Consider the following 25,516-nt stretch of genomic DNA (forward strand, 5'->3'; position numbering starts at 1 on the left):
AAGGTGTTTGCAGGTATTTGCACATCCGTGGATTTCAAAGGATAATCGGACAGATAAGTCAATTTATAAGTCTGAAACACCACACCACAACCAATCAATGAACTTAACTTGCCCCTCAACTAGCCTCGACTTGAGCTCAAAAGGTAGCGAAATGAGACTAGTCGAGGAACATGCAGTACTTCTTCTATCGAGATTCTACGCATCTAGCCCTATGTCCGCTTGTCAGAGCCCCTCAAGGCAGTCTCAAGGCCCATTTGATCCTAGCCATGGCTCGGAAATTAGTCCTGCGTTTAGAATGTTGAAAACTATACACTCGAAATCGCTCCAACGGCGGCCGAGCAGGTTCGTTGCATGCTGTTGCATGCGACTTATCTTGCAATTTCGAATCCTAAATCAGGCGAAGACTCCGGATGGTCTAGCCCTGCCCTGGAAACTTATTCGACGAGCTCATAGCAGAAATTGCCTATCAACCAGGTGCCTCCCATATCCCCCTCATATACTGTATTCGCTTTACAAGAAATGTATCCTTTCTGTTCTCCACCCCTTATCTCACTCACATTCCTTCTCTCATTCATCACAGGCAGCCCGAATAGTGCCCACCGCGAATTGTCATTGCCCTCAACGGGGGTCGTCGTCACTCTCATACATGTCGATTGACCTGACTGCATGGCGTCATGCACAGTGGGAACGGAATTGTCAGCGTGCGCTGCGTCTTCACTCTGCTCGTATTTCTGCGATAACCGCGGGGTTTCCGCAGTGGCTGCTGCGACTCTCATCGTCTATGAACATTGTGAGTATCCGGAATATATATTACATTAGCCTTGCTTGACTGAACGCTTTTGGCGTGGTAGTCCTACAATTGAGTAACGAGGTGCGTCTTTGAAAATGGTTGAACTATCTCTATGTGCTTAGTCGAATTTTAGGTCGAATTTTTCTGGGTACGTCAAGCTCTCTTCCATGATTGAGAGCAGAAACCCACTTAACCGCTGCACAGAAAAAGAAATGGTCCTTTGGGAAGGCTGTATTTCTCTTCGTACGTCAACGGTCAAAATTCCATCTGAAGGGTGCTGGTTGATCGTGTTGAGGGTAGAGTCGTTACTATGGCATGGGCTTTATGGTGTGAGTCTCAAGCCATATTCTCCGTGGCAAAAGCAAGACAAATATTTTATCTTTACCAGTGGAAATGCTGTCGGCGCGTTCTTTTCGTAAGATCCTCTCGTCGCATGGTCTGAATAATGAAAACAGTCTTCATGAGAGACGATCCATCCCTTGAGGTAAACCTACCCTGTTCCTTCTCCCGCGTGTTGATTCAATGATCCCCTCAATCGTAAACAGTAGTGAGCCTCGATCTAATGAAACTCATCCTTTTTCATGGAGGCTGATTCTTGGAACTTCAGTTGTATGGCAGTACCTCTCGACTGCCATTCGCTACACTCACCCCGAGATCTTCGCCAGGTCTAACATTCTTCCACTGGCAAAATGCTGGTGCCGCTATCCAGGTGATATCGACACACCGTAAATCACCTCCCCCGCAATCTCACAACACCCATCTAAACATCTTTAATACCGCAGTTGTCCTCACGATGCGTCTCTACGCGATGTGGAAGAACAATAAATATATAGTAGCATTACTGATCTCTTTGATAGCTGTCGAAAGCACGGTCATCGGCGTGGTCTTCGGTATGACTACAAAGACTGTTGGTTCGTCTTCGTTCCTTCTTTCGCATGTTTGCGCTCAATTGATATATACTCAGCGACAAATAATCCTGCACAAGGCGTCTTTATTTGCGCGGATGGCGACAAGCCGGGGCGCCCATGGGCAACATTTTACTACACCAGTATCCTCGTAACGGAGCTCGCCTTCCTCGGTCTGAGCTTGTTGCGCGCATGGTATGATCATAGATTTGGCACGGGTGGAAGATTGATGAGAATACTCACCCGAGATTCGGTGTACTATTTTGCTGTGTGAGTCTTTTTTTCCCCTTCGATATCACTATACTTACCGGGGTATCAACAGCATCTTTTGGATATACCTTGCAAACCAGATCATCTGGTGTATCAATATCGTACGTTTCATGCGATGTTTGTGCCAGTTCCAGACTCTCATTCATGTGTCTGTGCCCCGAACAGCTCACACTCAACGAGGTTGCAACGGGGTTCTCCTTCTCTGTCTCCACCATCCTTGCCAATCGGCTTATGATCTCTATACGCAAGCTGTACTACACAAAGATCGAGGGATCCGCGCTGCACTCGATCCCCTCTCGCGATCACAGTAATTTTGAAGTGGCGACGACTGGGCCTCACTACGAGGGTTATGAGCTGCAGACCTTTCAAGAACGGACAGCACGCAGTGAGTGCTCTGGACATGCGATATATCTGTATGAGCTGATGTTTGCTTGAGAAGGCCGGGGATAACTGCGCAGCGGAGGACTTATTCTTCATTCCCACCTTATCTCGCTGTTGTAATAGGCGCACAGGCTATAGGATCAGGCGCACAGTTTACAGAAATAGAGATCTCCAAGCTCCTTCCATTTATCAAGCAACTGCCGCACTTTGTCCTCGTAGGTTTTCATATTCTGCACGTGTCCGATAGTGAGGATGAGGAGGAATGGAGCACAGAACAATCACATATTTTGTAAGTCTTTTCTTTGTCTCGACTCTTTTCACCTTCTAAGGGCCTTGCAGAAGAGGTCTGCTTCGTATGATGAGCCTACGAATTCTTTTGGCCACAAGACGGCTTCTTACTGCAAAACGCATATGTGATCGCAGTCCCTTGCATTCAAATTTTGGAAAGGTCAGATGATCCTGGTAATGAACATGTGAACTGTCTAACGTCGAATGTGCAGCGCTCATACTCAATGCTATAGCCTAAAGGAGGAAAAAACAAGCGAATTGATTACCATTGTTGGCCGCTATTGCCGCTCGGACGTTGATTGAAGTCCCAACTTAGAAACATGAATACGGTCGAGAAATCCAGTGACATCATGGTAGGTCAGAAGTATGGGGGGCTGGTGGTGCAAGTTAGCGCACAGTGTGCAGCTTCACGATCATCTGACAGCACTGGACCTCGCAAAAATTAAGGTCGAAGAGACTACGAGTATGCGTTTGTCGTAATCAGAGGTTCCTCATGTGACAGACTCTTCATTTACCTAACGGAGACCAACACGACTTCTATGGGGCTTGCTCAACCCCACGTAGATTGAACGGTACAATCGGCGGGCTCGTATCTCCAGATAAGAGCCAGTCGATAAACTGCACCCCGTCGTGTTTGTCGTTCATCTTCCTCTCGTTCCCTTCACAATCGCCCTTTCTGTTTGCTACTCTGACTTTCCTTGGCTCTGTGGACGTATAGACGATGTCACTGGTCGAGGAGAAGTCTCCTATCGGCCCAGAGCCGCACACATCCGAAGCCTTGCCAGGTCGTACCAGGGATGAAGATCTCTTGGCAAGTTTAGGGTACAAGCAAGAGCTCAAGCGATCTTTCTCTCCGTGGGAACTGTTTGGAATTGCCTTTAGTTTTATCGGGCTTTTCCCTTCTATTGCGTACGTTCACTTTGTTGTCGTCACACCAGCTTTGGAATGGCGACTGTTGCCAAAGCAGTGAAACGAAACTTGGACTGAAGATCGCTATCCGCATCCGCAGATCTGTCCTTGTCTACGCTATCCCCAATGGAGGGCCCGTAGCCATGGTCTGGGGTGTACGTATATTGATGGTTTTCATGAGGGGCTGGGCCTGCACTCAAAATTGCACGAATTCATCATCCTAGTGGGCGGCCTGCGTCCCCTTTCTAACCTGCGTAGCCCTCGCGCTTGCGGAACTTGGATCTGCGGCGCCGACGTCCGGTGGGCTCTATTACTGGACCCATACATTTTCGTCACCATCATACAAAAATGTCCTGTCCTGGGTGGTGGGCTGTAAGCACCTTCTCTTTTCTATCTTCTAAATTTCGTACTGATATGTTTTGCTTAATTGAAGATTCGAACTCTGTTGAAATCGTTGCTGGGGGTGCCTCTTGTGGCTGGGGATTGGCCCTACAGATAATGGCGGCTGTGAGCATTGGGTCCGATATGACATTCGTACCAACTACTGCCCAGAATTTGTGAGTTCGTACTCACATTTTAAACATTGAAAATTGCCCATTGATCGTACATTGACCATACACAGTGGTGTTTACGCTGCAGTTTTACTCTTTCAAGGGGTCATCTGCAGTGTTGCCGTTAAGTATATCGCGCGCCTACAGACCGTATACGTTATACTAAACGTGGTGTATGTATCGAACATATCCGATATGAAGGCACATAACTGACCAAGGTCCTAGTCTCTGTCTTGCCATCATCATAGGCTTGCCAGCGGCGACTCCGACAGAACTGAAGAATACTGCTAGCTTCGCGTTTGGAGACTTTCAAAATTGTATGTCGCCTTGCACTTAGCACCCGAACGTATATTCTACGACTTGATGTAAATCTGCAGTCTACAACTGGCCAAATGGGTATGCTTTTATCTTGAGCTTCCTAGCTCCACTCTGGACAGTGGGTGGGCCAGCACAAACCATCTTTGAAAGAATTTTCAGTGCTGATTCGCATTATTTGAGGTGGCTTGGAAGCAAGTATACATCTCAGCGAAGAAGCGTCCAATGCCAATGTGGCGGTGCCTTGGGCTATCATAGCCTCTGTGACGATAGCAAACGTTATTGGCTGGGGTTCGTCACCGCTTGCCTCGGTTTTTGTTTTCTGAACCCCAAGCTAACGCACTCAAATAGGGATAAATGTGGCATTGGCTTTTAATATGGGCACTGATATGGAGTCAATCCTCAACAGTCCTGTCGGTCAACCGATGGCTGCGGTAGTTATCATGTGTCATATTTCCTACGCTCCCTCTCCGACGCAAAGTATTGTGTAGATCTTATTCAATAGCTTCGGAAACCGAGGCACGCTTGCTGTCTGGGCGATCGCTGTGGTAGTACAGTGCGCCACCATTTTTTTAACTTCTCTAGCTTCCTCTCGAATTACGCTTATTGATCTCCTTCCACAGATTCATGGTTGGGATAAGTGTTGTGAGCTCTCTCTTTATATCATGCCTCGTATCTTCTAGTCTCTAAATTGGACTGTTAGATCACAGTCGGCTCCCGTCAAATATTTGCCTTCTCACGGGACGGTGCCCTTCCCTTCTCGCACATCCTTCGACGCGTCAATACGTATACGTGCACGCCTATCTATTCAGTTTGGTTCGTTGTCATCGTCTCCCTTGTGCTTGGGCTTCTCGCTTTCGTAGGGCCAGCTGCTATTGGCACCGTATTTTCGCTCGCGATCGCAGGACAATGTACTGCATACGTAATCCCAATCAGCGCCCGGTTTTTGGGACGCAATGAATTCAAGCGAGGAGTATTTCACCTGGGAGTCTTTGTCGGGTCGTTTTTCTGATATCCTTGATTAGTTTTGGCTGATCACGGTCTGCAGAGCTTACCGGTCGCCATCGTCGCTGTTTTGTGGCTAGTGTTTAATCTGGTCATCATCATCTTTCCGACTACACCCGCGCCAACTGCAGCCGAGATGAATTACACAGTGGCCATCTGGGGAGGCACTATCGCGATCTCTCTGGTGTATTATTACTTTCCCAGATACGGTGGGAGGAGTTGGTTCAGGGGACCTGTCTCAACGCTTCAGGAGACGGCATTCGAATCAGGTAGCATTGTACAAGTTGATGTGGACAAGGCGCTCTGAGCCCACCCACAAATTTGGGCTCAGGAGGGAAGTGCGTAGGCGAAGAGTTCCGACACACACGAATATTTTGATAGTCTTACCTAGTATCCTCATCCCAGAGTGATAGACTACCATGTTCGAAGATCAGCTTCAAACCTTCTCAGCATAGAAGCTACTGGCTATACTGAAGTCTTTACTTCCTTATCTTTCTAGAGCCGTGTTGGTCCTGTTGAAATATGTATCTATTGAATGAAATCGTCGTACGGGCGCTCTAAGTGCGCTGCCTTGATACGCCAATGGCTATCACCCTTTCCATACCAAACCCTAAGTCAGGCAGAGTCTTCTCGTACAAACCAGCCCCTTGAGTTCGAGGCGATATAACTCTTAATTCATACTCCACTGGCGCCCATTTGTTACATACCCTGAGTGCATCATCTTCTCTAACCTTGGCGTTCTAGTTCTTGCGTTTTGAGCTCACGTTGATGCAGAGGTCGCTGGAACTGTTCTTCCATCGCTTCGGAGAGTATGGTCTGGATTAAGCTCCCTGTACTCCTCGCTGCTGGGATTTACTTCCATCCCAGTATCACTCCTCCCAATCCCCCTCCACCCAGATCAGAGTCATCGAGTTACAAAGATCTATGCTCACAGTCGTGGGTGGCTTTGGGGTCCATGTTTAACCAAGGTCACATCCTTTGCCTGTTGCGCCATTACTACACTTCCGACACCATCTCAGGCTTTGTTGTGGATCGTGTGCCTCTGCGAAGCACTGACGATATATGCCCGCAAAATATGGAGCATAGCAGTCCTACCGCTCATCAGTTGCTCTTATACCTTCTCAAAAGGCCAATCCAGTCCACAGCGATCAGAATCACTCCTTCATTCCTTGGTAGCATGATCTTTCTGATCACCTGGGCATCAATCCGAATTCTCTGCCACCGCGCCCTCGGCCGCTTTTTTACCTTCGAGCTCACTATCCGGCCCAAGCACGAGCTTGTGAAGACCAGACCCTACGCTGGTATAAACTTGTGCCAGGCTTCTACTGAGAGTATGACCCTGATGTCTCTAGTCCTTGTATTGCATGCATTCAAGTTACGACTTACAGTGGATTGGATTTCGTGATTATTGTAAAATAACTGTGTTTTGTCCAGTCGGTTTCAAAATCAAATGAAGGCAGACTTTTTGTTTAATTCGTATATTAACGTCTAATGGCGGCGTAGTGCATGCCTAAACGAGGTTCTATGTATGTACGTACTGTGCTGGTATATCGAGTAATCTGGATCGAGTCTATGCGCTGCATGATCCCAAGGCAAACCTATGTGCTTCTCCTCTATCGTGCAGCATAGCATGCCTAAAAATTTGGTTGAGTTCCCTCCTGAGTCCAAGAAATATTTCATTGCCAAATTGTAAAATTACATACACGATGACTTCTTTGATCAAATGAAACAACGAAGTCCGGAAACACTGCAGAATCAACTCTTCGCGCTTCACCCCGATTCATGTCTGCACCCTTTCCAACCCTAGGTTCCCCCTAGTGCATATCGTGATCAAACCCTCGAACGCCTCGCGGCTAAAATGCTTATGAACGTCGAACATGGGATGGATCTGCCTCCGCGCGTTGATCTGATGCAAGACTTGGACTGCTTCCTCGTCGCCCTTTCCGAATCTCTCGACAACAGCCTTGGGTGTCATGAGTGGCCCATCGGCAGCCATGAGGCCGCGATCGAGACGTTTCGCGACGTCCGCGTGCATCTCGGGATCAGCGGGTGCGAAGAGGTTAGCGCAAAATTCAAGGGCTGATTGCACCTCATCTTCCGTGAGCTCTTTTCCAACTTCCCCAGCACCCTGGAAAACTGAGCGTGGTATGAGCCACCGACTCTCTGAGCAGAGACGGAATTGCTTACTTGGTCTGAGAGATGTGAACGCACGATCAAAGTTGCGCTCGTCAACATCTTGAAGAACAGGGACGTTCTGCGCCCTCACTTGTTTATACACACCGATGACGACGAGCAGGAAACTAAATGAATTTTTTTGGGTCTAGGGTCAGTTGACGAGAAACGACGTGGGTAACTGCTCACCGAGTATAAGCCGTCCCGAATTTAAGGTCATGGAAGGTATTAGCTTCTTGCTCGCTGCAATGGCCACGAATGGAAGCTGCGATGGTGCATGCAGCAGACAACCCACTCGTGAAAGCCAGGTGAACACCGGAAGAGAAGAAAGGATCAATAAAAGCTATTATTTTCGTGTTCAGTGGTCTGTACTGAGATCGACCGAATCACTCATAGCAGTTCCTTACCTGCAGCATCCCCCACGAGTCTGAAATGGTCGCCGGAGAAGGTCGATGCTGAGTAGCTCCAATCGCTGGCAGACTTTACTCCGCTCGCTAGCTTCGCATGCTCGAGCAGCTTCGCCATTCCGGGCGTGAACTGCAATTGTTCCAGATAGTGTTCAGTGAGAATCGATGCCTCGGTGTCTTGGCATCGTTCCCGAGTAGCCTTCTTCTTGGAGATGCTGGACTCTTGAGAGATAACAAATCCCGCGGAGACGGTACCGTCATGGAGAGGTATGTACCAGCTCCAACCTGACTGATCTATATTACAGACATGCCGATTGCGGTAAGTATGAATGTTTTGTTTTTCCATTGGACTAACCCATCAAAAGAGGAACAACGAACCGGTGAGAGCTTCGAACCACGGCGCGTTCTCCCTTGAGGTTCCAGGAGCATAGGCTGCACCCCCAGTCCAATAGCCCCAGCACGCAATATTATTCAAGCTCTGCTTAAAGTTGCGGTTGTGCAGGTATTGTGTGGACATGATCCCCGCTCTCCCAGAGGCATCCACAAGCCAGTCGAATCGTATAGTTCCTTTTTTTCCACTCTTGTCTTCCCAGTCAGCAGCGACGGGACGTCCGGTTGTCTTGTCCTGGTCGAAATGGATCTTGACGACCTTGATGGCCTCTGAGACTTGTACACCGTTGCTGGCCGCGTGTTTCAACAGAAGATGATCGAACTCGGATCGAATCTGTCATGGCACACTGCTGAATTATAGATGAAGATTGGAAGTCAGAAAGATACTCACGACGTTCCAAGATTCATTCTCGGGGTTCAGCAAGACGAAGTCAGTATCTGTAAGACTCCATGTCGGTGATAATATTATGGAGACTGTGAACGTGGACTGACACCCTTCACGACTATATTGGTTGAGCTTGACGGCAGCACCAGGCTATGAACATCATCAGAAGATGATTGAGTGCGAGGGATGTATGAAGTCGTCACCTTCGGGGTGAATCCATGCGATTTGATGAGTCCCAGAGCGTCTATCAATGAGAGAAATGGGCTCGATGAGGGAAGAAGCGTCTCCCCAATGTGATACCTAGAGACGATGAGCACGGCAAATGCCACGCCACATTATAGATGTTCACCTCGGGAACACATCCCGCTCAAGTAAGGTTACACCAAACCCCTCTGGGCACCGCAGAATAGAGTAAGCCAGCACATTCGACCAAAAGAAAAAATTCCACACCTCTGGCAAGAAGTGTAGCGGCATATGAGCCTGCAGGACCACCTCCTATAACTAGGATTTGTGTCGTCAGAGGCTATAAATGTGTTTCTCTCGATTAGAATATGACACGCGACGAGACGGCTGATACGAACAACAGGATGAGTTGAGGGATTCATGGGATTTGGAGGTGATGTTCGACAGGGAGATGGCCAGTGGAGGCCTTAAATACCACACGGAAACGATGGGCACGCATGATTATACGCTGTCCTCTGGATTCATGGATCGAACTGCTGCACGTGTCCTCTCGGGATTAGGGCGTGTACAATGAGATGTCGTATGATGAGCGAAAGTGTCTCACGATTGCAAAATGTCGAAATGAGGATGCTGGATGCCATAAGGGCGTACTTAGACCGACCGATGGAATTCGAGCTTCCATATTTTGGCCATTCTGGGCTGTACAGGGTTGCCGCAGCGTCGGAAGTTCCTTAGAACCGAGGAGGCTCTGGAAATTAAGTATTGGCCTGACACCATACTTGTGAGCGCCACTGTAGGACTGATCAAGGGTTGTGACCTGTTGTGACCACTCGACGGTTCTCTCCTAAATACAGCTAAGCGACGGGAGTGTGGGCCGATTTATAATTTTCTAGCTTAGGGCGCGGCGCCCTTCGGCATGGTCTTGTCCAATCCGAGCACAGCGCTGGCCGGGTCTTTCCTTTCCTTTTCCCTCTCAGCGCTACAGTTTCGATGAAATACGCTTCCTTCAATAGGATTACTGTATAGGTATATCTATATGGAGGACCTAAGGGAACAGCGTCTCCCTGCTCCGCTCCCTCCCCAGCATATTTGACTACGCCATCATCATCCGAGACTTGGGCAATGACGAGTCCTAAAGATACACTTCGTGCTTTGTTGGTCCTCATCAATTCAGCTGCCGAGGATGCCATTCAGCAGTACGAACTCGCCGGATGCGACATACCGTCCATCGACGCACAGGTTGAACCTCAGTTGCCTCAAGATACGACTGCCTTGAAGAAAGCCCTTCGAGTGTTTGAAGGCGCATGTCGTCAGGTTTCTACCACGCTCACCCCTCCGGCTCTGACCATTTTCACCGTGCGTAGGTTCAAGGCAGTCACTGTTTAATTTCTGTTCAATAATCGATTTCATATCTGGCAGCGCACTTTGGCCACAAACGACGTAGCCTGCCTTCGTGTGGTTGTTAACTCAAGAATCGCTGATGTCATAACTACTCGTCCAGAAGGAATGCACGTTGATGAAATAGCCGAGAAAGCTAACCTTCACTCCGGAAAACTGCTGAGGATCATGCGCTGCCTCGCAGCAACGCATTGCTTTCGTGAAAGTAGGACATCTTTCGAGTCTGCGAGTCTGCGGAGCGCATTGCTGATGGCACTTTGTTCGTAGCGAAGCCCAACATTTTCGTCAATAATCCCCTGTCTTTGACACTTCTAAAGGAAAATACTGTCAGCTCGCTCATTCAAATGAGGTCAAATGAGACCAACAAATGCGCCGTGTCCAACTTCTACGACGCATTGATCGATCCGGAATACAGTCACTCGCTTGATGCGCGAAGATCGGCTTGGGCATGGGGCATCCGACATGAGATCCCCAACGGCACGATGTTCGACTATCTGCATGCACATGTAAGCTTCAAAATTGTTGTGCTGGCCGATACCTGTTAAAACTGGTCCTTATAGCCAAACACAAACGCGGTAAGACAGCAACACATGATACAATCCCCGCTAATCGTAGTTGGCGTCGTAGCAATTCCAACGTGCTATGGGGGGCCTGTCCAAGATCACCGGTCTCGAAGGCGTCATCAACCGTAGGCTTTGCACTTGAGATCGGTCTCCTAAACAATCACCGACAATTCCCATCTCACTGTTTTCAGAGTTTCCTTGGAAAGATTTACCTGACGGCACGACCGTCTGTGACGTGGGGAGCGGTCTGGGAATGGTGTCTATCGAGCTGGCAAAGAAGTACCCCAACCTGCATCTCACTCTGCAAGACCTTCCTAATATCATAGAACAAGCGCAGCACGTGAGCAGAAGCTCCATTTGCAATCACGCTTCCTCTGCTTTCTTTATAATAAAATCGTTTCTAGCTCTGGCAGAACGAGTATCCTACCGCTGCCATTGAACATCGCGTAGATTTTACTCCATTTGATTTCTTCAAGGGACCACCGGTCAAGGATCAGGATATCTACTATGTATGTCTGTCCTTCCGGTCTGCGGAGGCTAGAGAAATTAACGATGAGATATACAAAGGTGCGACAAATCATACATGATTGGCCAGTCGACGATTGCGTCAAGATATTGAAGAATATACGTGCGGCCCTGAAACCCGGCAGCCGCGTCCTCATTCGTATGTTCTCGTGACCACCTTCCCCTCTTCCCTCTTTCTGAACCACTTCTAGATGAATACATCGTTCCGTGTAACGTGGACCTTGAGCCTGAGTCAGGAATGGAAAGAGTGAGTGACGTGTGCCGCTGGTCGACTTGTAAAAAAGTTAGTTTATTTTTATTTTATCTCATCTCGATGTCTGCCGTCCAGGCGCCCAAACCCTTGTTACCGAACTATGGTTATGGGAGCGCCAGGACGTATCTCCAAGACGTCAACATGCTTATCTTGCTGAATGGGGGTGAAAGGACCCTGAACGAGTTCAAGGACGTCGGGTGCGTTCATCATCTGCCTTGTGGTATCAAATCTGACCCATCATGTCCTCTCTAACACAGAGCGCGAGCCGGACTGCGCTTCGTCCAAGTATGGGACTTCCTGGAAACGGGCCTCGTTGAATTTGAAGCTGATATGTGACCCGTCTCCCTCGGTGCCTTGACCTCGCCCCAGTCGATGTGTACGATTACTGCCGTGATTGCTGTGTATACAAGTGTATACATTGTACCCTGACCTGAATGATGAAATGGGAGCTTCTAAACCAATCCGATTGACACTTCCCGAAATTCCGACATGCTGTGATACACGAGTCAACATAGTACAGTCTTACGTACCTACATCACAATGCCCGCAATCCTGGTGTGTGATCCTACAGCTACTTGCAAAGCCGTAGACATTCGGATCTGATCCCTGTTTACATTTGGAGTGGGATAAACGAGCCTGAACAGGCTTGGGCGCAAAGGAAATGCCAACGGCGGTAGTGGTAATTGACGCGTGTACTGGCGGTAAGTGCGTTGGAAATCGGTACGGGACATTGGCATCCCCTTTGCTTTCAGACTTGTTTGTCCCACTCCAAAAAGAAACGAAGAATTTTAAGGAGATTTCAAAATTGTATTTACAGTTTTACAAGCAGCTGTAACGCCTCAGGGTTGTGCAAGCTACAAATGTATGATCACAGCAGGGATTATAAGGAGTTCCATCATGATTCCTCCCATAATTGGTACAGACGGATTAACTGCCCCACAAGAGAAATAGATGACTACTCACGCAGCGAGACACAAGACACATGGCTACTCATGCAGCGAGAAACCCGAGACTTTGCCAGTAAGCTACCCATTTCTCTACGTCATCCCCTTTGAGAGCCTTGGCTGCCTTCAGACGAGATGAAACCTCTACAGCCTGATCAGTACGAAGGACAACCGAATTCTTCATCCCCAAGAAGAAGTCGATCAGTTTCAAGGCTGGATTCTTCTCGAGCGCGTCAGGGTCAGGCATAGAGTCCTTGTGCGCTCGTTCTAATTTGGAGAGCCATTCAAGGTAGGGGATGGATGGAACCTTCAGGAGCGCTGATGCAGTATTTGATATCAGGCTCCAGTCGACAGGCTTCGGGTGCACGAGGTGGAGAACAGGCCGGTCGGAGCCTAGCATGTCCAACACAGCAGAAGCTGCGACATCCGTGTGAAGCCACGAGATCGCCTGTGCTGTTACATGAGTCTCCTTCGTTGCACATCCGAAACTGACACCGACCTCATCTCTCTGTGGTACGGCGCCTATGACTTGAGAGCCGCGGAACATTGAAGCCACCCACTCCTTCTGATTCCATCTTCCAACGAGGGAATCTCCACACAGCTGACCGACGCGGACAATGTTGATTCGAACGCCTCTCTCCTTCATCGCGTGCAGCAGAATACTCTCTGCCACCCACTTGCTCTCACCATACCCAGTCCCGACAGATACAATTGGGTCGTCGATTGGTACTTCTTCCGCAGCAGCGGAAGTATGGTCTACAGGATATACACTTAGTTTTGCGTCACCCGTAGTGCGCAACAAAATATAAGACTCACTTGTAAAAACTGCGATCGAACTGACGAATAAGATATGAGGGGGCGTCAGATGTGACGAGCCGAGGGAAAGAGAGACCATCTTGTGAACGCTCGAGATAAGCGGTTCGAATGAGGACAATGCCAAGTTAAAATCCACATGCCAGGCTAATCGTGAGCGTTAGCTGACACCATATAGGTAGTGGGATGCAACATACCATTGTGAATAATGCTGGTAACCGTTTGTTTGATCTGGTCAGACACGTGGAAGCCATAATTGAGCCGAGTCGATAATGGTCCATTTCGAAATCGGAGACTTACTTCTTCATATATCTGTTCCCCAAGACCTAGATCTGCTTTCGACAGATCTCCTTCCAAAAACATCACCTTGGCGAAGTCCGCAAGCTCAACATCCAATCCCCACATGCGGAATGCCTCCCTCTGGCGCCTTTTCACATCAGAACGTCCTTTCCGATTCAAGGCGTACACTTTCGTGACTGATCCGTTCGAGATGAGTTGGGCCAACAAGTGGCACCCCACGCGGCCAGTCGAACCCGTTAGGAGAACGGCATCGCTGACCTGTGCTTGATCGTTTTCACCGAGAGCCGGAATGTGAACAGGGAACGCGTTTGTATATTTTCTCAGCAGCTGCTTCATCTCCTGGGTCTTTGTTTGAAATTGAGGTCGTGGTAGAGATTGTTCACCTTTGGGATTGAGCATCCTCGAGACGAACGCGCTCATAGACGCAATTGTTGGATTACTGTACACGAAATTGTTTGCGATACCGGAGACTGAGATGGTTGTCGACCGCCTGAGGGCATGGACGACCGAATTTCGGATATATGTCGCTTGAAGACTACAGATATACCACCCAAGGTCAATTTCGGATACGCAGAACTAAATCCACGCACAAACCTGTCACATCCTTCCTGAAAGATATCCACATTGTCGTCTGGTTTGGACTTGACCACATTTCTGACTACGAGACGGATGAAGTCGAGCGTCTCGTTCTCTGTCCATTTCAGCGGAGTCGGCAGATCGGTTTGAGATGAGTCGACTATTGAATTGTATAGATCGTTGATCTCTTGTTCATATGCCTTGATTACTATTGGACGTCTCGGCGTTCCTTTGAGGGTGTATTCGAACGGCTTTGATGGACTGCTGACAATGATCATCTAACAATGATTTCAACAAATTGTAGTTTGGATGAGTCGATCGACGTACCTCTTTGAACAACCTTGAATGTGCTGGTGCAAATTGATTCAGCTTCTCCACCGATGGCCTACGTCACCGCCTGTAAACTTCCAATAACCTCAACAAACAACATACCAAGACTCACCAAATTATATTCCTAAACTCTGCCAGTTTCACTTCATCTCGTGGGTCGAAAGCAAACTCTTTCTTCGGTTCAATCAAAACACCATTCTGGAACCGACCCCGACCGAACATGATGGCAGATGCGACGTGGGTGTCTCGCACCAAGATCGCCTCTGCGACCCCAAAAAGTCAGATTCCTACCACGAAGATAATCGTGACTGATCTTTACCTAGTGGAACAGGATTCGTCTGCAAAGTGAGTGAGTGGCGGTGTATTGCAAAACTACAGGGTTTGAACCCACCTTTTCGCCATTGGACAACATCAACTGTTCGTCTGCGCGTCCGAACACTTTCCACAATAAAGGGTTTTGTGGGTGTCGCTGGAGCAAATCATTCGTCCGGTAGGCGCCTCGCCCATCGCCTGTTGACGAATTTATAACATTTGGCTTCGAATGCGGGGTGTGCTGAGCAGAAATATGAGGATTGATTTCGCAGAAAGCTGATTGTCATGTACGCACTATGATAGCGATTTCGAACACGTCAGTCATGCCTTCCTGAGGCAACATCTCGACTACAAGACGAGGCGAGATTTTGAAATATTCCCACTCGTCGGTGCTAGGCACGTCTGAGGGCATGAACATGCTGATGCAACCAGTCTCAGAACTAGTAAACGATCCAGTAGATTAGGTTACGACTGAGGCGAGTCAATTCGAGAAACTCACGAGCCGTAGAACGGGAATAGCGCAACACCCATGTTCGCAAGTTGATCTCCAATACCTTTGTTCAATGGCGCACCACCAAACGACTTGGCATCGGAGAAGCGTCATGGAAAAAGACAAGACGGTATGAAAAGGAGGAACGTACTATAGCGCGAAAAGACTTTATGGCTGGTATGTTACTGGGCTCGCGAAACCAGGCCTACGACAAATCGGATTTAGCAGATACGGTGTTCTGAATGATCATCCAACGAACCTCAACAAAGGAGGGTACACAGTATATTATACTACTATTGATGGCAAGCGCTTCCTCCAAATAAGACTCTGGTGTTGGAATAGCCGGAGGGGATGATGGTTTATATACACCGAGAACCATGCCTGTGGCTACCTGTATACCTCGATTTCGTGTGAGCATGACATGGCTTTTGGGAGGAGAACACTCACAGCTCTGAATATATTGTCAATTCCCATCACATCTGAAGACAACCGAAATCATCACTTGCGCTTGGACCTTAAAAAATACAGACTCACGAAAAAGAGGAACGACGTGCACACCCATGATCATCCCACATAAGTCAACCTGACCATAACCTTCGAAGGTTAGATTCTAGAAAAAAAATCATGTTTGAGATTCGACCTACAGGGAAGCGCTGCCCACTGTAAGACTGTGCGGTTTGTGACGGTGATGATCTTGGGAAATGAGGTTGACCCTAGCCGTGAAAGGTCGATTGATTTGTCTAAGGGGTAATATCACCAATACAGACCTGAAGAATGCAGCAGGCATGCAACCCCGTCCAGATTCAGTTTCTCGAAATTAAGTTCCACCTCCGGGTTTAGGTGACTTTCGTCCGCGATATCGACAAACTGAGTCATCGGAAGTGTCTCCAGATAGATTTCATCCCGTCGAAGAATTGCTATGGCGTCGGAGGCGAGATGCTGCATGGCAGGATCGGGGCTCACGAGGAGCTGAGTAATATTTGACTCCTTGACAAGGTGTGCTACAGCAACGGCAGAGTTGCGTATAGATATTGGGAAAGGGACAAGGCCCAGGCGCATGATACCCACGATTGTGCAGAAGTAGCTGATGGTATCTAAAAGCGAGTGAGTATCAATTGCAGCCTGTGGCGACACACAAACCTCCAACAGCAAGAATGCCAATGACTCGTCCATGTCCTAAGGATTTGTTGATCTCTTGGTCCTTGTAATGGCCTTGAATATTGCGTGCAGTACGTCGGATCATTCTCCAGGCCTCGGCGAAGCATATCGTCCTAGTCTTTCTCTCACCATCAGCAAACACGAAAAGCGGGTGTTCAGGATTGCGCTTCGCATTGTAGTCGAATAATTCCGGAACCGTATAGCTTCCGTCGAGAGGGGGAGGATTGAACGTGGGGCAATTCGTGCCCTGCGGGGTGCTGTCAGGAACAGAAGAGTCAGACATCAAAGGTGAGGGCTGAAGACGAGAGAGGGTAGGTTTACGGCGAGGGTTTTAGGTCAGGCTCTCTATCGCCTCAAGCTCGAGTGAGGTGCTACTTGGCTAGCGCCCCACGATGTTCCATGCATGCCACGAGTCAAGAAGGGAGACTCTATGGCAGTCCGAATCAGCTGAATGAGAACGAAGAGTGAGTGTATGACTCGCCACGATCAAATACCCGTACCTCCATCTACCTCCATTTGAGTTGAAGGAAGCAGAAGGAAGCCGGAGCGTCTCCAGCTCTTCGGAATATGTCAGGAAATCGGCTCGGGTCAGACTCGGATCCCGTCGGAGTGTCAAAAACGAAACCTTATCCAATGACACAACATCACATGAGCCATAAAGCCGTTCTTCTTCCATGTTTGTCCCGATGCCCCTTTTAGCGATCTAGAGAGTTGCGAGAGGTATCAAGGAGTCTTGCTCAGGGTTTGCGATATACACCAGTGCGCGAGGCCATTCTAACTATCGTTCTTAACGATACACGTACTAAGAAGAACTTCTCAATCTGTGTAAGGAGTTACATGTGAAGTTCAGACTAATCCCCCAAAGGAACCCGGACTAAGGTATGGCGAGCATCAACGCCGCGAAGTCCGGACCCTCATGTTCAGCCTCTAAGACCACCATTGAACAAGATCCTTGAGCGCTGTGAAGATGCCTTTTTGAATGCTCAAAGCCATATCACGTCAAAAGACCCTGTATTCCAAGTCTTTCCGAGGGGGATTACAGCATGGTATTCGTTTGTGGATCTTCGCGGTTTCCTATTTTCATATCTTCATGGATCTGAATACTGACTGACACACGTATAAAATCATCGCCAGACCATAGCTGAGGACATCATCGTCGTCCCAGCTATCCCTCCTCTGCCATGGTCCTTTCTACCGCTGAACTCAACGGCGATATCAGCTTGCGAGTGGAAGCTGGACCCTACATGGAATACCACGGCGGACTGGGCCTTCGTTCACGGTTCATTAAGTCGTATAATGAACTCACAAACTACAGGTAGGTGCTCATTCTGAATTTTGTCGTACATGCTCATTGATGCATCAATTTTGCCTCAGAAACGGTCAATCCATCACCGTCGACGGACATTCTCTGTCTATCATAGCTATCGTGGCAACAGCACGGCATGTCGTGCCTTTGATGCTCAGCAGCAAATCCGAAATCAGAGAACGGTTTGAACAATCCCGCAGCCTTGTAGTCAGTACAGTGGAGGAAGAGAAGAGTGTATATGGCGTGAGCACCGGATTCGGTGGAAGCGGTACAATATTTCCTCTTTGCAAATATTTAATCAAAATTTGACCATTGCGTATGTAGCCGATACTCGCACAAACGATCCTATTGCTCTTGGACATGCACTCTTACAGCATCTCCATGTCGGCGTACTCCCTACATTCCCAACAGTCTCCTCGTCGGTCCTCCCTTTGCTCGATCCTCTCGCCTTCACTAGTATGCCTGAGTCATGGGTACGGGGTGCCATCGCCATACGCATCAACTCGCTCATTCGCGGCCATTCTGGTGTGCGATGGGAACTTTTGGAGAGAATGAATGACCTCCTACGCGAGAATGTCGTTCCTCTCGTCCCGCTTCGTAGCAGCATCTCTGCTTCCGGCGGTAAGCATCTCTCTCACGACACCTGACATGGTCAACGGTCTCATTGGTGATTCTTTGTGATTTTTGAACCAATAGATCTTTCGCCTCTCTCTTACGTCGCCGGGACACTCATGGGAAACCCTTCGATCAGGGTATTTGACGGCCTCGCGACCTCTGGTACGCGTCGAATGATATCGTCTCATGAGGCGCTTGAGAACCATCACCTTGAGCCCATATCGTTAGCGGCAAAGGAACACCTTGGGCTCCTGAACGGGACTGCGTTCTCGGCGTCCGTGGCTGCACTAGCCATGAACACGACAGTTACTCTCACGATGCTCGCACTGATATCCACTGCCATGTGCACAGAGGCACTTATCGGGTCCCGGGGGAGCTACGACCCGTTTATACACAACACTGCACGGCCCCACCCCGGACAGGTGCGCGTGCTGGTACCCTTGCACATTGACGCTTCTGATTCGTGACTTCTTCATTTGACCGTTTATCTTCAAGGTGGAGGCCGCTGGTACCATCTGGGCGCTCCTAGAGGGCAGTCGCCTCGCGAAAGATGTAAATAGCGAGACTACTATTGACGAAGATGACGGTGAGCTGCGTCAAGACCGCTACCCTCTGCGCACGGCGCCACAGTTTCTTGGACCACAAATTGAAGATGTACTCTCGGCATTCACCGCCGTCACTCTGGAGTGTAACTCTAGTGAGTTATCCCTTAAATCTATAAATATTGGAGCTAATATATCAGCGCTCTAGCCACGGACAACCCTTTATTTGACGGCGAGACCGGAAAAGTGCATCATGGAGGCAACTTCCAAGCTATGGCGGTGACCAATGCGATGGAGAAGACCAGATTGGCGTTGCATCACATCGGCAGGCTCCTCTTTACTCAGGCAACAGAGCTGATGAACCCTAGTATGAACCGCGGGCTTCCACCGTCGCTCGCTGCGACCGATCCGTCTCTCAACTACCACACCAAGGGCCTGGACATTGCTATGGCCGCATATGTCAGTGAGCTCGGACACCTTGCTAGCCCTGTGTCAACCCATATCCAGTCCGCGGAGATGCATAACCAAGCTGTCAAGTGAGTAACAATTCTTTCGTCGCTGAACAACATTTGACTGATTTGTGTCCAAGTTCTTTGGCCCTCATCTCAGGTCGCATGACCGTCAGTGCTGTCCAAGTGCTATCCATGCTGACGGCGACGTATTTGTATGCTCTTTGTCAAGGCGCGTCTCACGTCTCATACAGACGCCGTCAGATATTAACTAATGATACCGCTTGTAGCCCTTGACCTTCGCACCATGGATGCCGAATTCCGCCTAGGCCTTGCTACTATAGTAGAAGAAGAATTACATGCCCGATTCGATCGGCATCTGTCAGCGCTCGAACCAACATCGCTGTTGCAGAAGACCATTTCCATCATGTACCAAACGCTGGACGTGACAACCACCATGGACACCGCACCCCGCATGAAAAGGGTCGTTTCGTCATCTTCGTCAGTCTTCCTAGATGTCTTCGCTACATCAGTCGATAGTACATCAGCACTGGCGGTCTTCCCGGACTTCTGTGACAGAGTGGCCTCTCGTGCCACATCGTTCATAGTATCTCTCCGCGAGGAATACCTAGGCGGTAGTCGTGGACCCGCGCCCGCAAGCAAGATGCTCAAGAGGACAAAGCCAGTGTACGAATTTGTCCGTGTCACGCTGGGCATCGCGATGCACGGAAAGGAGAACGACGAGCTATTCGCCCATGGATTGGGCACGACGGATGTCACGATTGGACAAAATGTGTCCTTGATTCATGAAGTATGCACGTGTTCATCTTTTCTGTCGAATCTCCCAGTTGACGTGCACCCTTCCAGGCAATCTTGGATGGCAAGATTGAAGCCGTCATTGCCAAATTGTTTTGTTGAAGGAATAGCAGCACAATTTAATCGAGGATCCAATCATTTTTAATCCATCTATGCTGTTATAAATAACCATATGCCACGAAGTCCAATCTCATGAGTCATAACATGTCTAAATTCAAGAACCAATGAGAATAACTCTCAAATCTTCAACCGGTAAAGACGGGACTCTGAGGTAAGGTCAACGCTGCAATTGAATGGTTGCAGAGCTATATCGGAATGATAGGAAAGGTGAGACTTTGGGTCATGCAAGACTTCTGATGGGTTGAAGCTGGTCTAATTCGTCTGAATTGGGAAGGCCATCTCGCGCCATTAGAAGCTGATGAACCTAGCTCCAATACTCCAGCCCCACATGGTCTGCTGTGCCTGGCTCTTTGTCTTTTGGAGAAACGAATGGTGGTGAGCGCCGTGATCACGGTCATGCATCATGGGGATTCGAAATTTGAAATATCGACGAGGCGTTTTTCTGAGTTCGCGGACTTGTAAACAGAGCAGAGTCAGCTGCAGAGACTCGGCACGTTCAGCCTTGGGCTCTCTGCACTGCATTCCAACTGCGGTCGGGACCACCCATGATCGCAGTGCAGTCATGGGTCTGCTCTCTTCTTCACCCATCATTCATACTCCCATAGGCGATGTCATCTCCGGCAGCATTGCCAGCAGACCACGACCGTACACCCGAATCTCATAGCGTCGAAACTCTCAAGCACACTGGTTCTGAGTCTTACGGACATGTGGGGTCCCAAGGCGCTACCAATGAAATAGACGCTCGTGCTGAACGCGTCGCGACTCTCAAAGTTGACCTTCTTGTGATCCCACTCATGGGGATGTTCTGTACGTTCACCACCTGCAAAAAGAAACATTTGAAGCTCATCGTTATTGTGCTTAGATCTACTAGGATTTCTGGTAGGCTCCTCAAAAAATTGGAAACCTCGTCCATCACCATTGATTTTAAACTTATCCTGTAATCGATAGGATCGTGCGTGAGTGTAGACAGCTCCTTGAGACCTATGAGAGAATTGACAGTTGGCGCAGAAACATTGGAAATGCTCGTATAGCTGGCCTCGAGCGAGATCTCAGGATGACTGACCACCAGTTCTCGGTAGCTCTCACCATCACATAGTTCGTCGAATGCTGTCTGGGTCCTCTTCTCCTTCAATACTGATGATTTTTTCGTCCAGTGTACCTTACATACTCATGGAAATTCCCATGAACTTGCTGATGAAGCGCTTGGGCCCCAATGTGACCCTTCCGTTGATGGTTACTCTTTGGGGTATGGTATGCGCGTGCCAAGGTAAGAAAAAAGCATACTTTCAACCGTCTTGAACTCACTTTACAAACTAACCTTCCAGGTGCAGTGAAGACGTACGGCGGTCTCCTCGCTTGTCGGTTCTTCCTTGGCGCGTTGGAGGGTGTGCACTTTTGTTTTGAAATTGATACTCAAAAGTAGTCAGTGTTTCTAACGTGCGATCAGGTGGCCTTTTCCCTGGGATCGTGCTTTATCTGACCTCATTTTACAAGAGCCATGCTCTTCAGCTGCGTTTCGCAATGATGTTTAGTGTCACGTCACTTGCTGGCGCTTTTTCTGGCCTTCTTGCTGCAGCTATCCAGAATATGAACGGCGTGAGAGGCTTACCGGGCTGGTCATGGATTTTTGTTCTGGTGAGCACCTGAAATGTCCTCTTCAATATGTAATACGACTATTCTGATTCGATTCTGACATTACAGGAAGGCGTCTTCACAACTGTATTCGGCCTGCTTAGTTTTGTTATCACCCCCGCGAAGCCCGCAGCTATGCCATTCTTGACTCTGGAAGAGAAGGCGGCATACATTGGCGGCCTTCAAGCGAGCTGGAGCGGAGATGGGGACGATGTCGCCGAGACTTTCAGTTGGTCAGAAGTCGGGAGCGTTTTTGTGGATGCGCCGCATGTGTTCCTGGTGTCCATACCGCTATTCTTCAATGGCGCCACGGTGCGTTATGGTAGCATCATACCACTTCTACGCTGATTGACTAGACTCCTCCTGAATCAGCTTTTTGGCCTTGCAAACTTGTCGGTCATATTTAATATCACCTTCATGCACTGATACAGAAGTGGTATGTAGCACACCAACCATCGTCAACGCTTTCGGCTACCCTCTGGCGCGCACGCAATTGTTGACTGTAAGACTCATGTTTCCAATCCAGCTTGCTCATCGTCATGACATGTCACGTAGGTTCCTCCTTATGCCTGCTCGTTCTTCATAAGCATTTGTTGTGCCTACCTCTCGGATAAGTACAAGCAACGCGGCGCGACCGCCGTCCTGTCCAGTCTCATCGCCATTCCAGGATACGCCATCTTCCTCGGTTAGTCTGCCCTCATTGTTGCGCCACTTGTTAACTCATGTCGAGCAGGTACCGCAAACAAGCATGCAAACTACGGAGCACTGTTCCTACAGATCGTCGGCGTGTATTGTGTCCCTCCGTGTTTGGGGACCTGGAACGCAAATAACGTGCAGCCACATTACCGCCGAGCGACCGGCGTCGCTATAGGCTTCATGTTCACGAACGCCGGGGGTGTGTTCACTCCTTTTTTTTGACCTTGTTCAAATGATCGACGATTATTTGTTGTCAACAAGGCATCGTGTCGACCTGGCTTTTTACTGGCCCCCCAAGGTTTCACAAGGCTTCTGTTGTTAACTTGATTTTCGCTATCGGTACATCTGTTTCGTGTGCGGGCATCGTGCTTTACCTTCATAAGAAGAATATTGCGAAGCGCGCAGAAGTAGCTCGCTTGCTTCGGGAAGAGGGTGAGGGTACTCAGCCCGGCGGGTGGAATTCGGATGAAGTACGAAGCAGGCTGGGCGACCGACACCCGCTTTTTGAATTTACTTTGTAAAGGCAATCTTGAGATAATTCACATTCTGCTCCTGCTTCAGTTTTGATTGTGTGTCTCTCTCACTATACTATACATATCTGTGGTCTTTATCGTGGATGTGCAGTCGGTTTCCAAGGAGTTCAGGGGAGGTTTTTTGTTACGCGAGCGCCTTGTTGAAGAGTCTGCTCATCATATCTTGAATGTTAGGAGGTGAAAATTCGACCGGAAATAAAGTACAGTATATCTCGAGTATTGATCTGGAATCGGCAAAAAAAGAGTGGGTAAAGACTCTTCTATTTGTACCCTCGTAGCTCAACATTCAGCATTCAAGAAGGTACTTCGGCTGCATCGCTACCAATATCATGAATCCGCGTGGGACGCCGTCGATTTGGTGGACCAAGTGTAGCAAGCGGAATGCCGTCAAATGTACGCTCATCAACATTAGCAGGACCATAGACCATCATACGAAGGTTTAGAGTGATACGACTGATGAGCATAACAGTGAAGCTGTCGATATCGTCAGTATGAAGATGATATAGCCCGAGAATCAACTGACCTGCTGGTTGGCCTTGTCGTATAGAATCGGTGTTTATGTTAGTCAACACTGGTCCGGAGAGTGTGAATTGAATCTTACATGGCAACAAGAGCGTGTATGTGCGAGGAGCCTAGCACAATCATGAGCACCCACGTAAGGTTCATTACGCAAATCCCCCTGGGCGAAAGTTAAGTCAAATGGCACCATGATACAAACCGATGAGATTGCATTACCCGAAATAAAGCGCGCCATCTCTGGCAAGGTTGCGCGCGAGACTGGTATTCCTTCCACCATACCCATTAACTTTGCGACTCATGTAGATCGTACGTGAGATGGTGAGAGAAAAGATCATGGTGCCGTATCCCAGGTCCATGAAGATATAGACCGAGGACGACGGCAAACCACTAGTTAAAATGGCGTTGAGTCACAATGATTTTCATAGAAATGGGGTTCTCGAGCTGCACCTTTTCAAGAGGGGAGCTATATATACGCAATCTATAGAGATGTCAGCTCTACGGTAGACAGATAGGTAATTGGAGAAATTCACAGTGGAACTCGTAGTTTTGCAGTGGAACTGACAGGGCTGAGGGATGGTTTGATGAGAGCGATACCGCTGAAACAGGAAGGACCTTACGTTTCCCGCCTGGCAACAGAGCCATCCATACGCCTATGGCGATTTGCGTTATCAAGTAAATTAGAAGCACAGAGAGTATGAGCATGTTCTTGTTCCACAGTGCGTATACTCTGAAATGCGCACAGGTAAATGAATGGTAAATGCCATGTTTCAGCGAGATGAACGCACCGAATAGCCATGAGGATACCAGGTAAGAGCATGAGTGATAAGGTCACTCCTATGGGCATGAAGTACATCCAATGCAAGCAGCTACGTCGAATTCCGGGTATAATTGAAACAGATCATGTTTTGTAGCCACAAAAAAAACCTTGAGATTAGGCTCCCTTCTATACTTGGCAAAATGGGATAATTAACGCACCGTTCATGGGTCACCCACGTAGAGAAAAACACTGGACCAATATGACGGATCAGTTCACGCTTCAGCTATGCTCTTGAATAGTGATACCGAATGCGCCCACACTCAATGCAATAGGAGTATAATATCTGACCTGAATGCAAATCGATAAGTGGCGCGATCGACACAGGACGGTCTGGCTGGACATACGAAAATGAATAGGTATAAAACTGGAGACAACGTTACAATGAGAATCGTCACCGTAGGAAATCAAATTATATGTGCAACTCACAGAATGTCTTTCGTTTCTTTTTCCACACGGTCTCTATCTTGCAGTGCATATGCTAAGTCTACAGCATTCTGTCTATATGAAAATCAGCCTACCTCCTCTGGCAGTGTACAAGCGTGATCATATACAGCAACGATGAAAGCTACAAGGAAGAGATACTGAGGTGAAAGATAAGTTCAGTAAATAAATGCGATATAAACCACTTGCCCACCTTCGCAAGGCGACTGAAAAAGACACATCGATTTGTTCGAATTAACAGGCCTTATGAATGATAGTACAACATACATATCATATAGCGCCTCTTGCACGTCTGGCGTGGCGACAAAATTGGAGGGCGGCACTGTGATTCCGTCTGTGCTTGACATGAGTGAGATGAATTGGAAGCACGGACTTTCTTGTGTAGAAGGGTGCCTTCATGTTGATGAAGGCCTGGTT

The 25,516-nt window shown here is 48.5% G+C and overlaps 9 protein-coding genes across 9 annotated transcripts; 6 read left to right on the top strand and 3 right to left on the bottom strand.

Annotated features, from left to right (window-relative positions):
- Positions 1 to 151: 151 nt before the first annotated feature.
- On the top strand, positions 152 to 829 carry HETIRDRAFT_330394 (uncharacterized protein; the record flags this gene model as incomplete). Its single annotated transcript, XM_009554076.1, has 1 exon — positions 152 to 829. The coding sequence occupies one exon, from the start codon at positions 152 to 154 to the stop codon at positions 827 to 829; it is 678 nt and encodes a 225-aa protein (XP_009552371.1).
- Positions 830 to 921: 92 nt separating this feature from the next.
- On the top strand, positions 922 to 2,913 carry HETIRDRAFT_66494 (uncharacterized protein). Its single transcript, XM_009553599.1, has 9 exons — positions 922 to 938; positions 995 to 1,119; positions 1,179 to 1,515; positions 1,573 to 1,701; positions 1,755 to 1,965; positions 2,018 to 2,066; positions 2,131 to 2,635; positions 2,686 to 2,794; positions 2,847 to 2,913. The coding sequence occupies exons 4-7, from the start codon at positions 1,584 to 1,586 to the stop codon at positions 2,398 to 2,400; spliced, it is 648 nt and encodes a 215-aa protein (XP_009551894.1). The 5' UTR covers positions 922 to 938; positions 995 to 1,119; positions 1,179 to 1,515; positions 1,573 to 1,583; the 3' UTR covers positions 2,401 to 2,635; positions 2,686 to 2,794; positions 2,847 to 2,913.
- A 385-nt stretch (positions 2,914 to 3,298) lies between these two features.
- On the top strand, positions 3,299 to 5,952 carry HETIRDRAFT_66497 (amino acid transporter). Its single transcript, XM_009553600.1, has 13 exons — positions 3,299 to 3,543; positions 3,644 to 3,698; positions 3,768 to 3,915; positions 3,977 to 4,100; positions 4,166 to 4,267; positions 4,320 to 4,411; positions 4,472 to 4,534; positions 4,593 to 4,700; positions 4,761 to 4,843; positions 4,901 to 4,965; positions 5,033 to 5,054; positions 5,113 to 5,403; positions 5,458 to 5,952. Exons 1-13 carry the CDS (start codon positions 3,356 to 3,358, stop codon positions 5,719 to 5,721), a joined length of 1,605 nt encoding a protein of 534 aa, XP_009551895.1. The 5' UTR covers positions 3,299 to 3,355; the 3' UTR covers positions 5,722 to 5,952.
- A 1,242-nt stretch (positions 5,953 to 7,194) lies between these two features.
- hal2 (putative halogenase) lies at positions 7,195 to 9,373 on the bottom strand (the record flags this gene model as incomplete). The annotated part of the gene is made up of 11 exons (XM_009554077.1): positions 7,195 to 7,550; positions 7,602 to 7,714; positions 7,776 to 7,929; positions 7,994 to 8,287; positions 8,372 to 8,717; positions 8,775 to 8,821; positions 8,876 to 8,918; positions 8,972 to 9,068; positions 9,118 to 9,160; positions 9,219 to 9,291; positions 9,350 to 9,373. The coding sequence occupies 11 exons, from the start codon at positions 9,371 to 9,373 to the stop codon at positions 7,195 to 7,197; spliced, it is 1,590 nt and encodes a 529-aa protein (XP_009552372.1).
- Positions 9,374 to 9,939: 566 nt separating this feature from the next.
- On the top strand, positions 9,940 to 12,149 carry HETIRDRAFT_446810 (uncharacterized protein). The gene is made up of 11 exons (XM_009554078.1): positions 9,940 to 10,307; positions 10,371 to 10,554; positions 10,617 to 10,855; positions 10,910 to 10,924; positions 10,977 to 11,037; positions 11,104 to 11,252; positions 11,317 to 11,421; positions 11,480 to 11,576; positions 11,629 to 11,684; positions 11,766 to 11,887; positions 11,948 to 12,149. The coding sequence occupies exons 1-11, from the start codon at positions 10,074 to 10,076 to the stop codon at positions 12,024 to 12,026; spliced, it is 1,341 nt and encodes a 446-aa protein (XP_009552373.1). The 5' UTR covers positions 9,940 to 10,073; the 3' UTR covers positions 12,027 to 12,149.
- A 531-nt stretch (positions 12,150 to 12,680) lies between these two features.
- Positions 12,681 to 16,896, bottom strand: nps4 (tridomain enzyme adenylation-thiolation-dehydrogenase; the record flags this gene model as incomplete). The annotated part of the gene is made up of 18 exons (XM_009554079.1): positions 12,681 to 13,390; positions 13,451 to 13,594; positions 13,645 to 13,678; positions 13,748 to 14,282; positions 14,342 to 14,601; positions 14,651 to 14,708; positions 14,766 to 14,916; positions 14,973 to 14,991; positions 15,045 to 15,206; positions 15,261 to 15,405; positions 15,465 to 15,547; positions 15,607 to 15,660; positions 15,715 to 15,846; positions 15,903 to 15,934; positions 15,990 to 16,049; positions 16,100 to 16,168; positions 16,223 to 16,549; positions 16,596 to 16,896. 18 exons carry the CDS (start codon positions 16,894 to 16,896, stop codon positions 12,681 to 12,683), a joined length of 3,276 nt encoding a protein of 1,091 aa, XP_009552374.1.
- Positions 16,897 to 17,857: 961 nt separating this feature from the next.
- Positions 17,858 to 20,540, top strand: HETIRDRAFT_481650 (uncharacterized protein; the record flags this gene model as incomplete). Its single annotated transcript, XM_009554080.1, has 9 exons — positions 17,858 to 17,928; positions 17,988 to 18,187; positions 18,244 to 18,540; positions 18,616 to 18,956; positions 19,030 to 19,231; positions 19,285 to 19,612; positions 19,666 to 19,784; positions 19,816 to 20,336; positions 20,393 to 20,540. 9 exons carry the CDS (start codon positions 17,858 to 17,860, stop codon positions 20,441 to 20,443), a joined length of 2,130 nt encoding a protein of 709 aa, XP_009552375.1. The 3' UTR covers positions 20,444 to 20,540.
- A 924-nt stretch (positions 20,541 to 21,464) lies between these two features.
- On the top strand, positions 21,465 to 23,310 carry HETIRDRAFT_54234 (major facilitator superfamily; the record flags this gene model as incomplete). The annotated part of the gene is made up of 10 exons (XM_009553581.1): positions 21,465 to 21,556; positions 21,616 to 21,728; positions 21,787 to 21,846; positions 21,909 to 22,096; positions 22,163 to 22,405; positions 22,466 to 22,485; positions 22,538 to 22,595; positions 22,649 to 22,778; positions 22,827 to 22,988; positions 23,051 to 23,310. Coding segments are annotated over 10 exons (1,326 nt in total), but the record flags the coding sequence as incomplete, so codon positions are not given.
- A 305-nt stretch (positions 23,311 to 23,615) lies between these two features.
- Positions 23,616 to 25,446, bottom strand: HETIRDRAFT_119348 (uncharacterized protein; the record flags this gene model as incomplete). Its single annotated transcript, XM_009554081.1, has 12 exons — positions 23,616 to 23,796; positions 23,924 to 24,001; positions 24,058 to 24,228; positions 24,404 to 24,568; positions 24,627 to 24,707; positions 24,817 to 24,847; positions 24,904 to 24,946; positions 25,003 to 25,022; positions 25,085 to 25,121; positions 25,177 to 25,239; positions 25,293 to 25,305; positions 25,367 to 25,446. The coding sequence occupies 12 exons, from the start codon at positions 25,444 to 25,446 to the stop codon at positions 23,616 to 23,618; spliced, it is 963 nt and encodes a 320-aa protein (XP_009552376.1).
- Between the last annotated feature and the right edge of the window lie 70 nt (positions 25,447 to 25,516).

This window comes from Heterobasidion irregulare, assembly GCF_000320585.1.
Source record: "Heterobasidion irregulare TC 32-1 unplaced genomic scaffold scaffold_12, whole genome shotgun sequence".
NCBI classification, from domain to species: domain Eukaryota; kingdom Fungi; phylum Basidiomycota; class Agaricomycetes; order Russulales; family Bondarzewiaceae; genus Heterobasidion; species Heterobasidion irregulare.

What these genes read in the sequence shown, in the direction of transcription:
- HETIRDRAFT_66494 (XM_009553599.1), top strand. Translation starts at nt 1,584, where the DNA reads ATGCGTCTCTACGCGATGTGGAAGAACAATAAATATATAGTAGCATTA. An exon ending in TATGACTACAAAGACTGTTG is followed by an intron (nt 1,702 to 1,754) that starts GTTCGTCTTCGT and finishes ATATATACTCAG; the next exon opens with CGACAAATAATCCTGCACAA. An exon ending in TCGGTGTACTATTTTGCTGT is followed by an intron (nt 1,966 to 2,017) that starts GTGAGTCTTTTT and finishes GGGTATCAACAG; the next exon opens with CATCTTTTGGATATACCTTG.
- HETIRDRAFT_66497 (XM_009553600.1), top strand. Translation starts at nt 3,356, where the DNA reads ATGTCACTGGTCGAGGAGAAGTCTCCTATCGGCCCAGAGCCGCACACA. An exon ending in GTTTGGAGACTTTCAAAATT is followed by an intron (nt 4,412 to 4,471) that starts GTATGTCGCCTT and finishes GTAAATCTGCAG; the next exon opens with TCTACAACTGGCCAAATGGG. An exon ending in TCATGGTTGGGATAAGTGTT is followed by an intron (nt 5,055 to 5,112) that starts GTGAGCTCTCTC and finishes TTGGACTGTTAG; the next exon opens with ATCACAGTCGGCTCCCGTCA.
- HETIRDRAFT_446810 (XM_009554078.1), top strand. Translation starts at nt 10,074, where the DNA reads ATGACGAGTCCTAAAGATACACTTCGTGCTTTGTTGGTCCTCATCAAT. An exon ending in CGGCTCTGACCATTTTCACC is followed by an intron (nt 10,308 to 10,370) that starts GTGCGTAGGTTC and finishes CATATCTGGCAG; the next exon opens with CGCACTTTGGCCACAAACGA. An exon ending in AGGATCAGGATATCTACTAT is followed by an intron (nt 11,422 to 11,479) that starts GTATGTCTGTCC and finishes AGATATACAAAG; the next exon opens with GTGCGACAAATCATACATGA.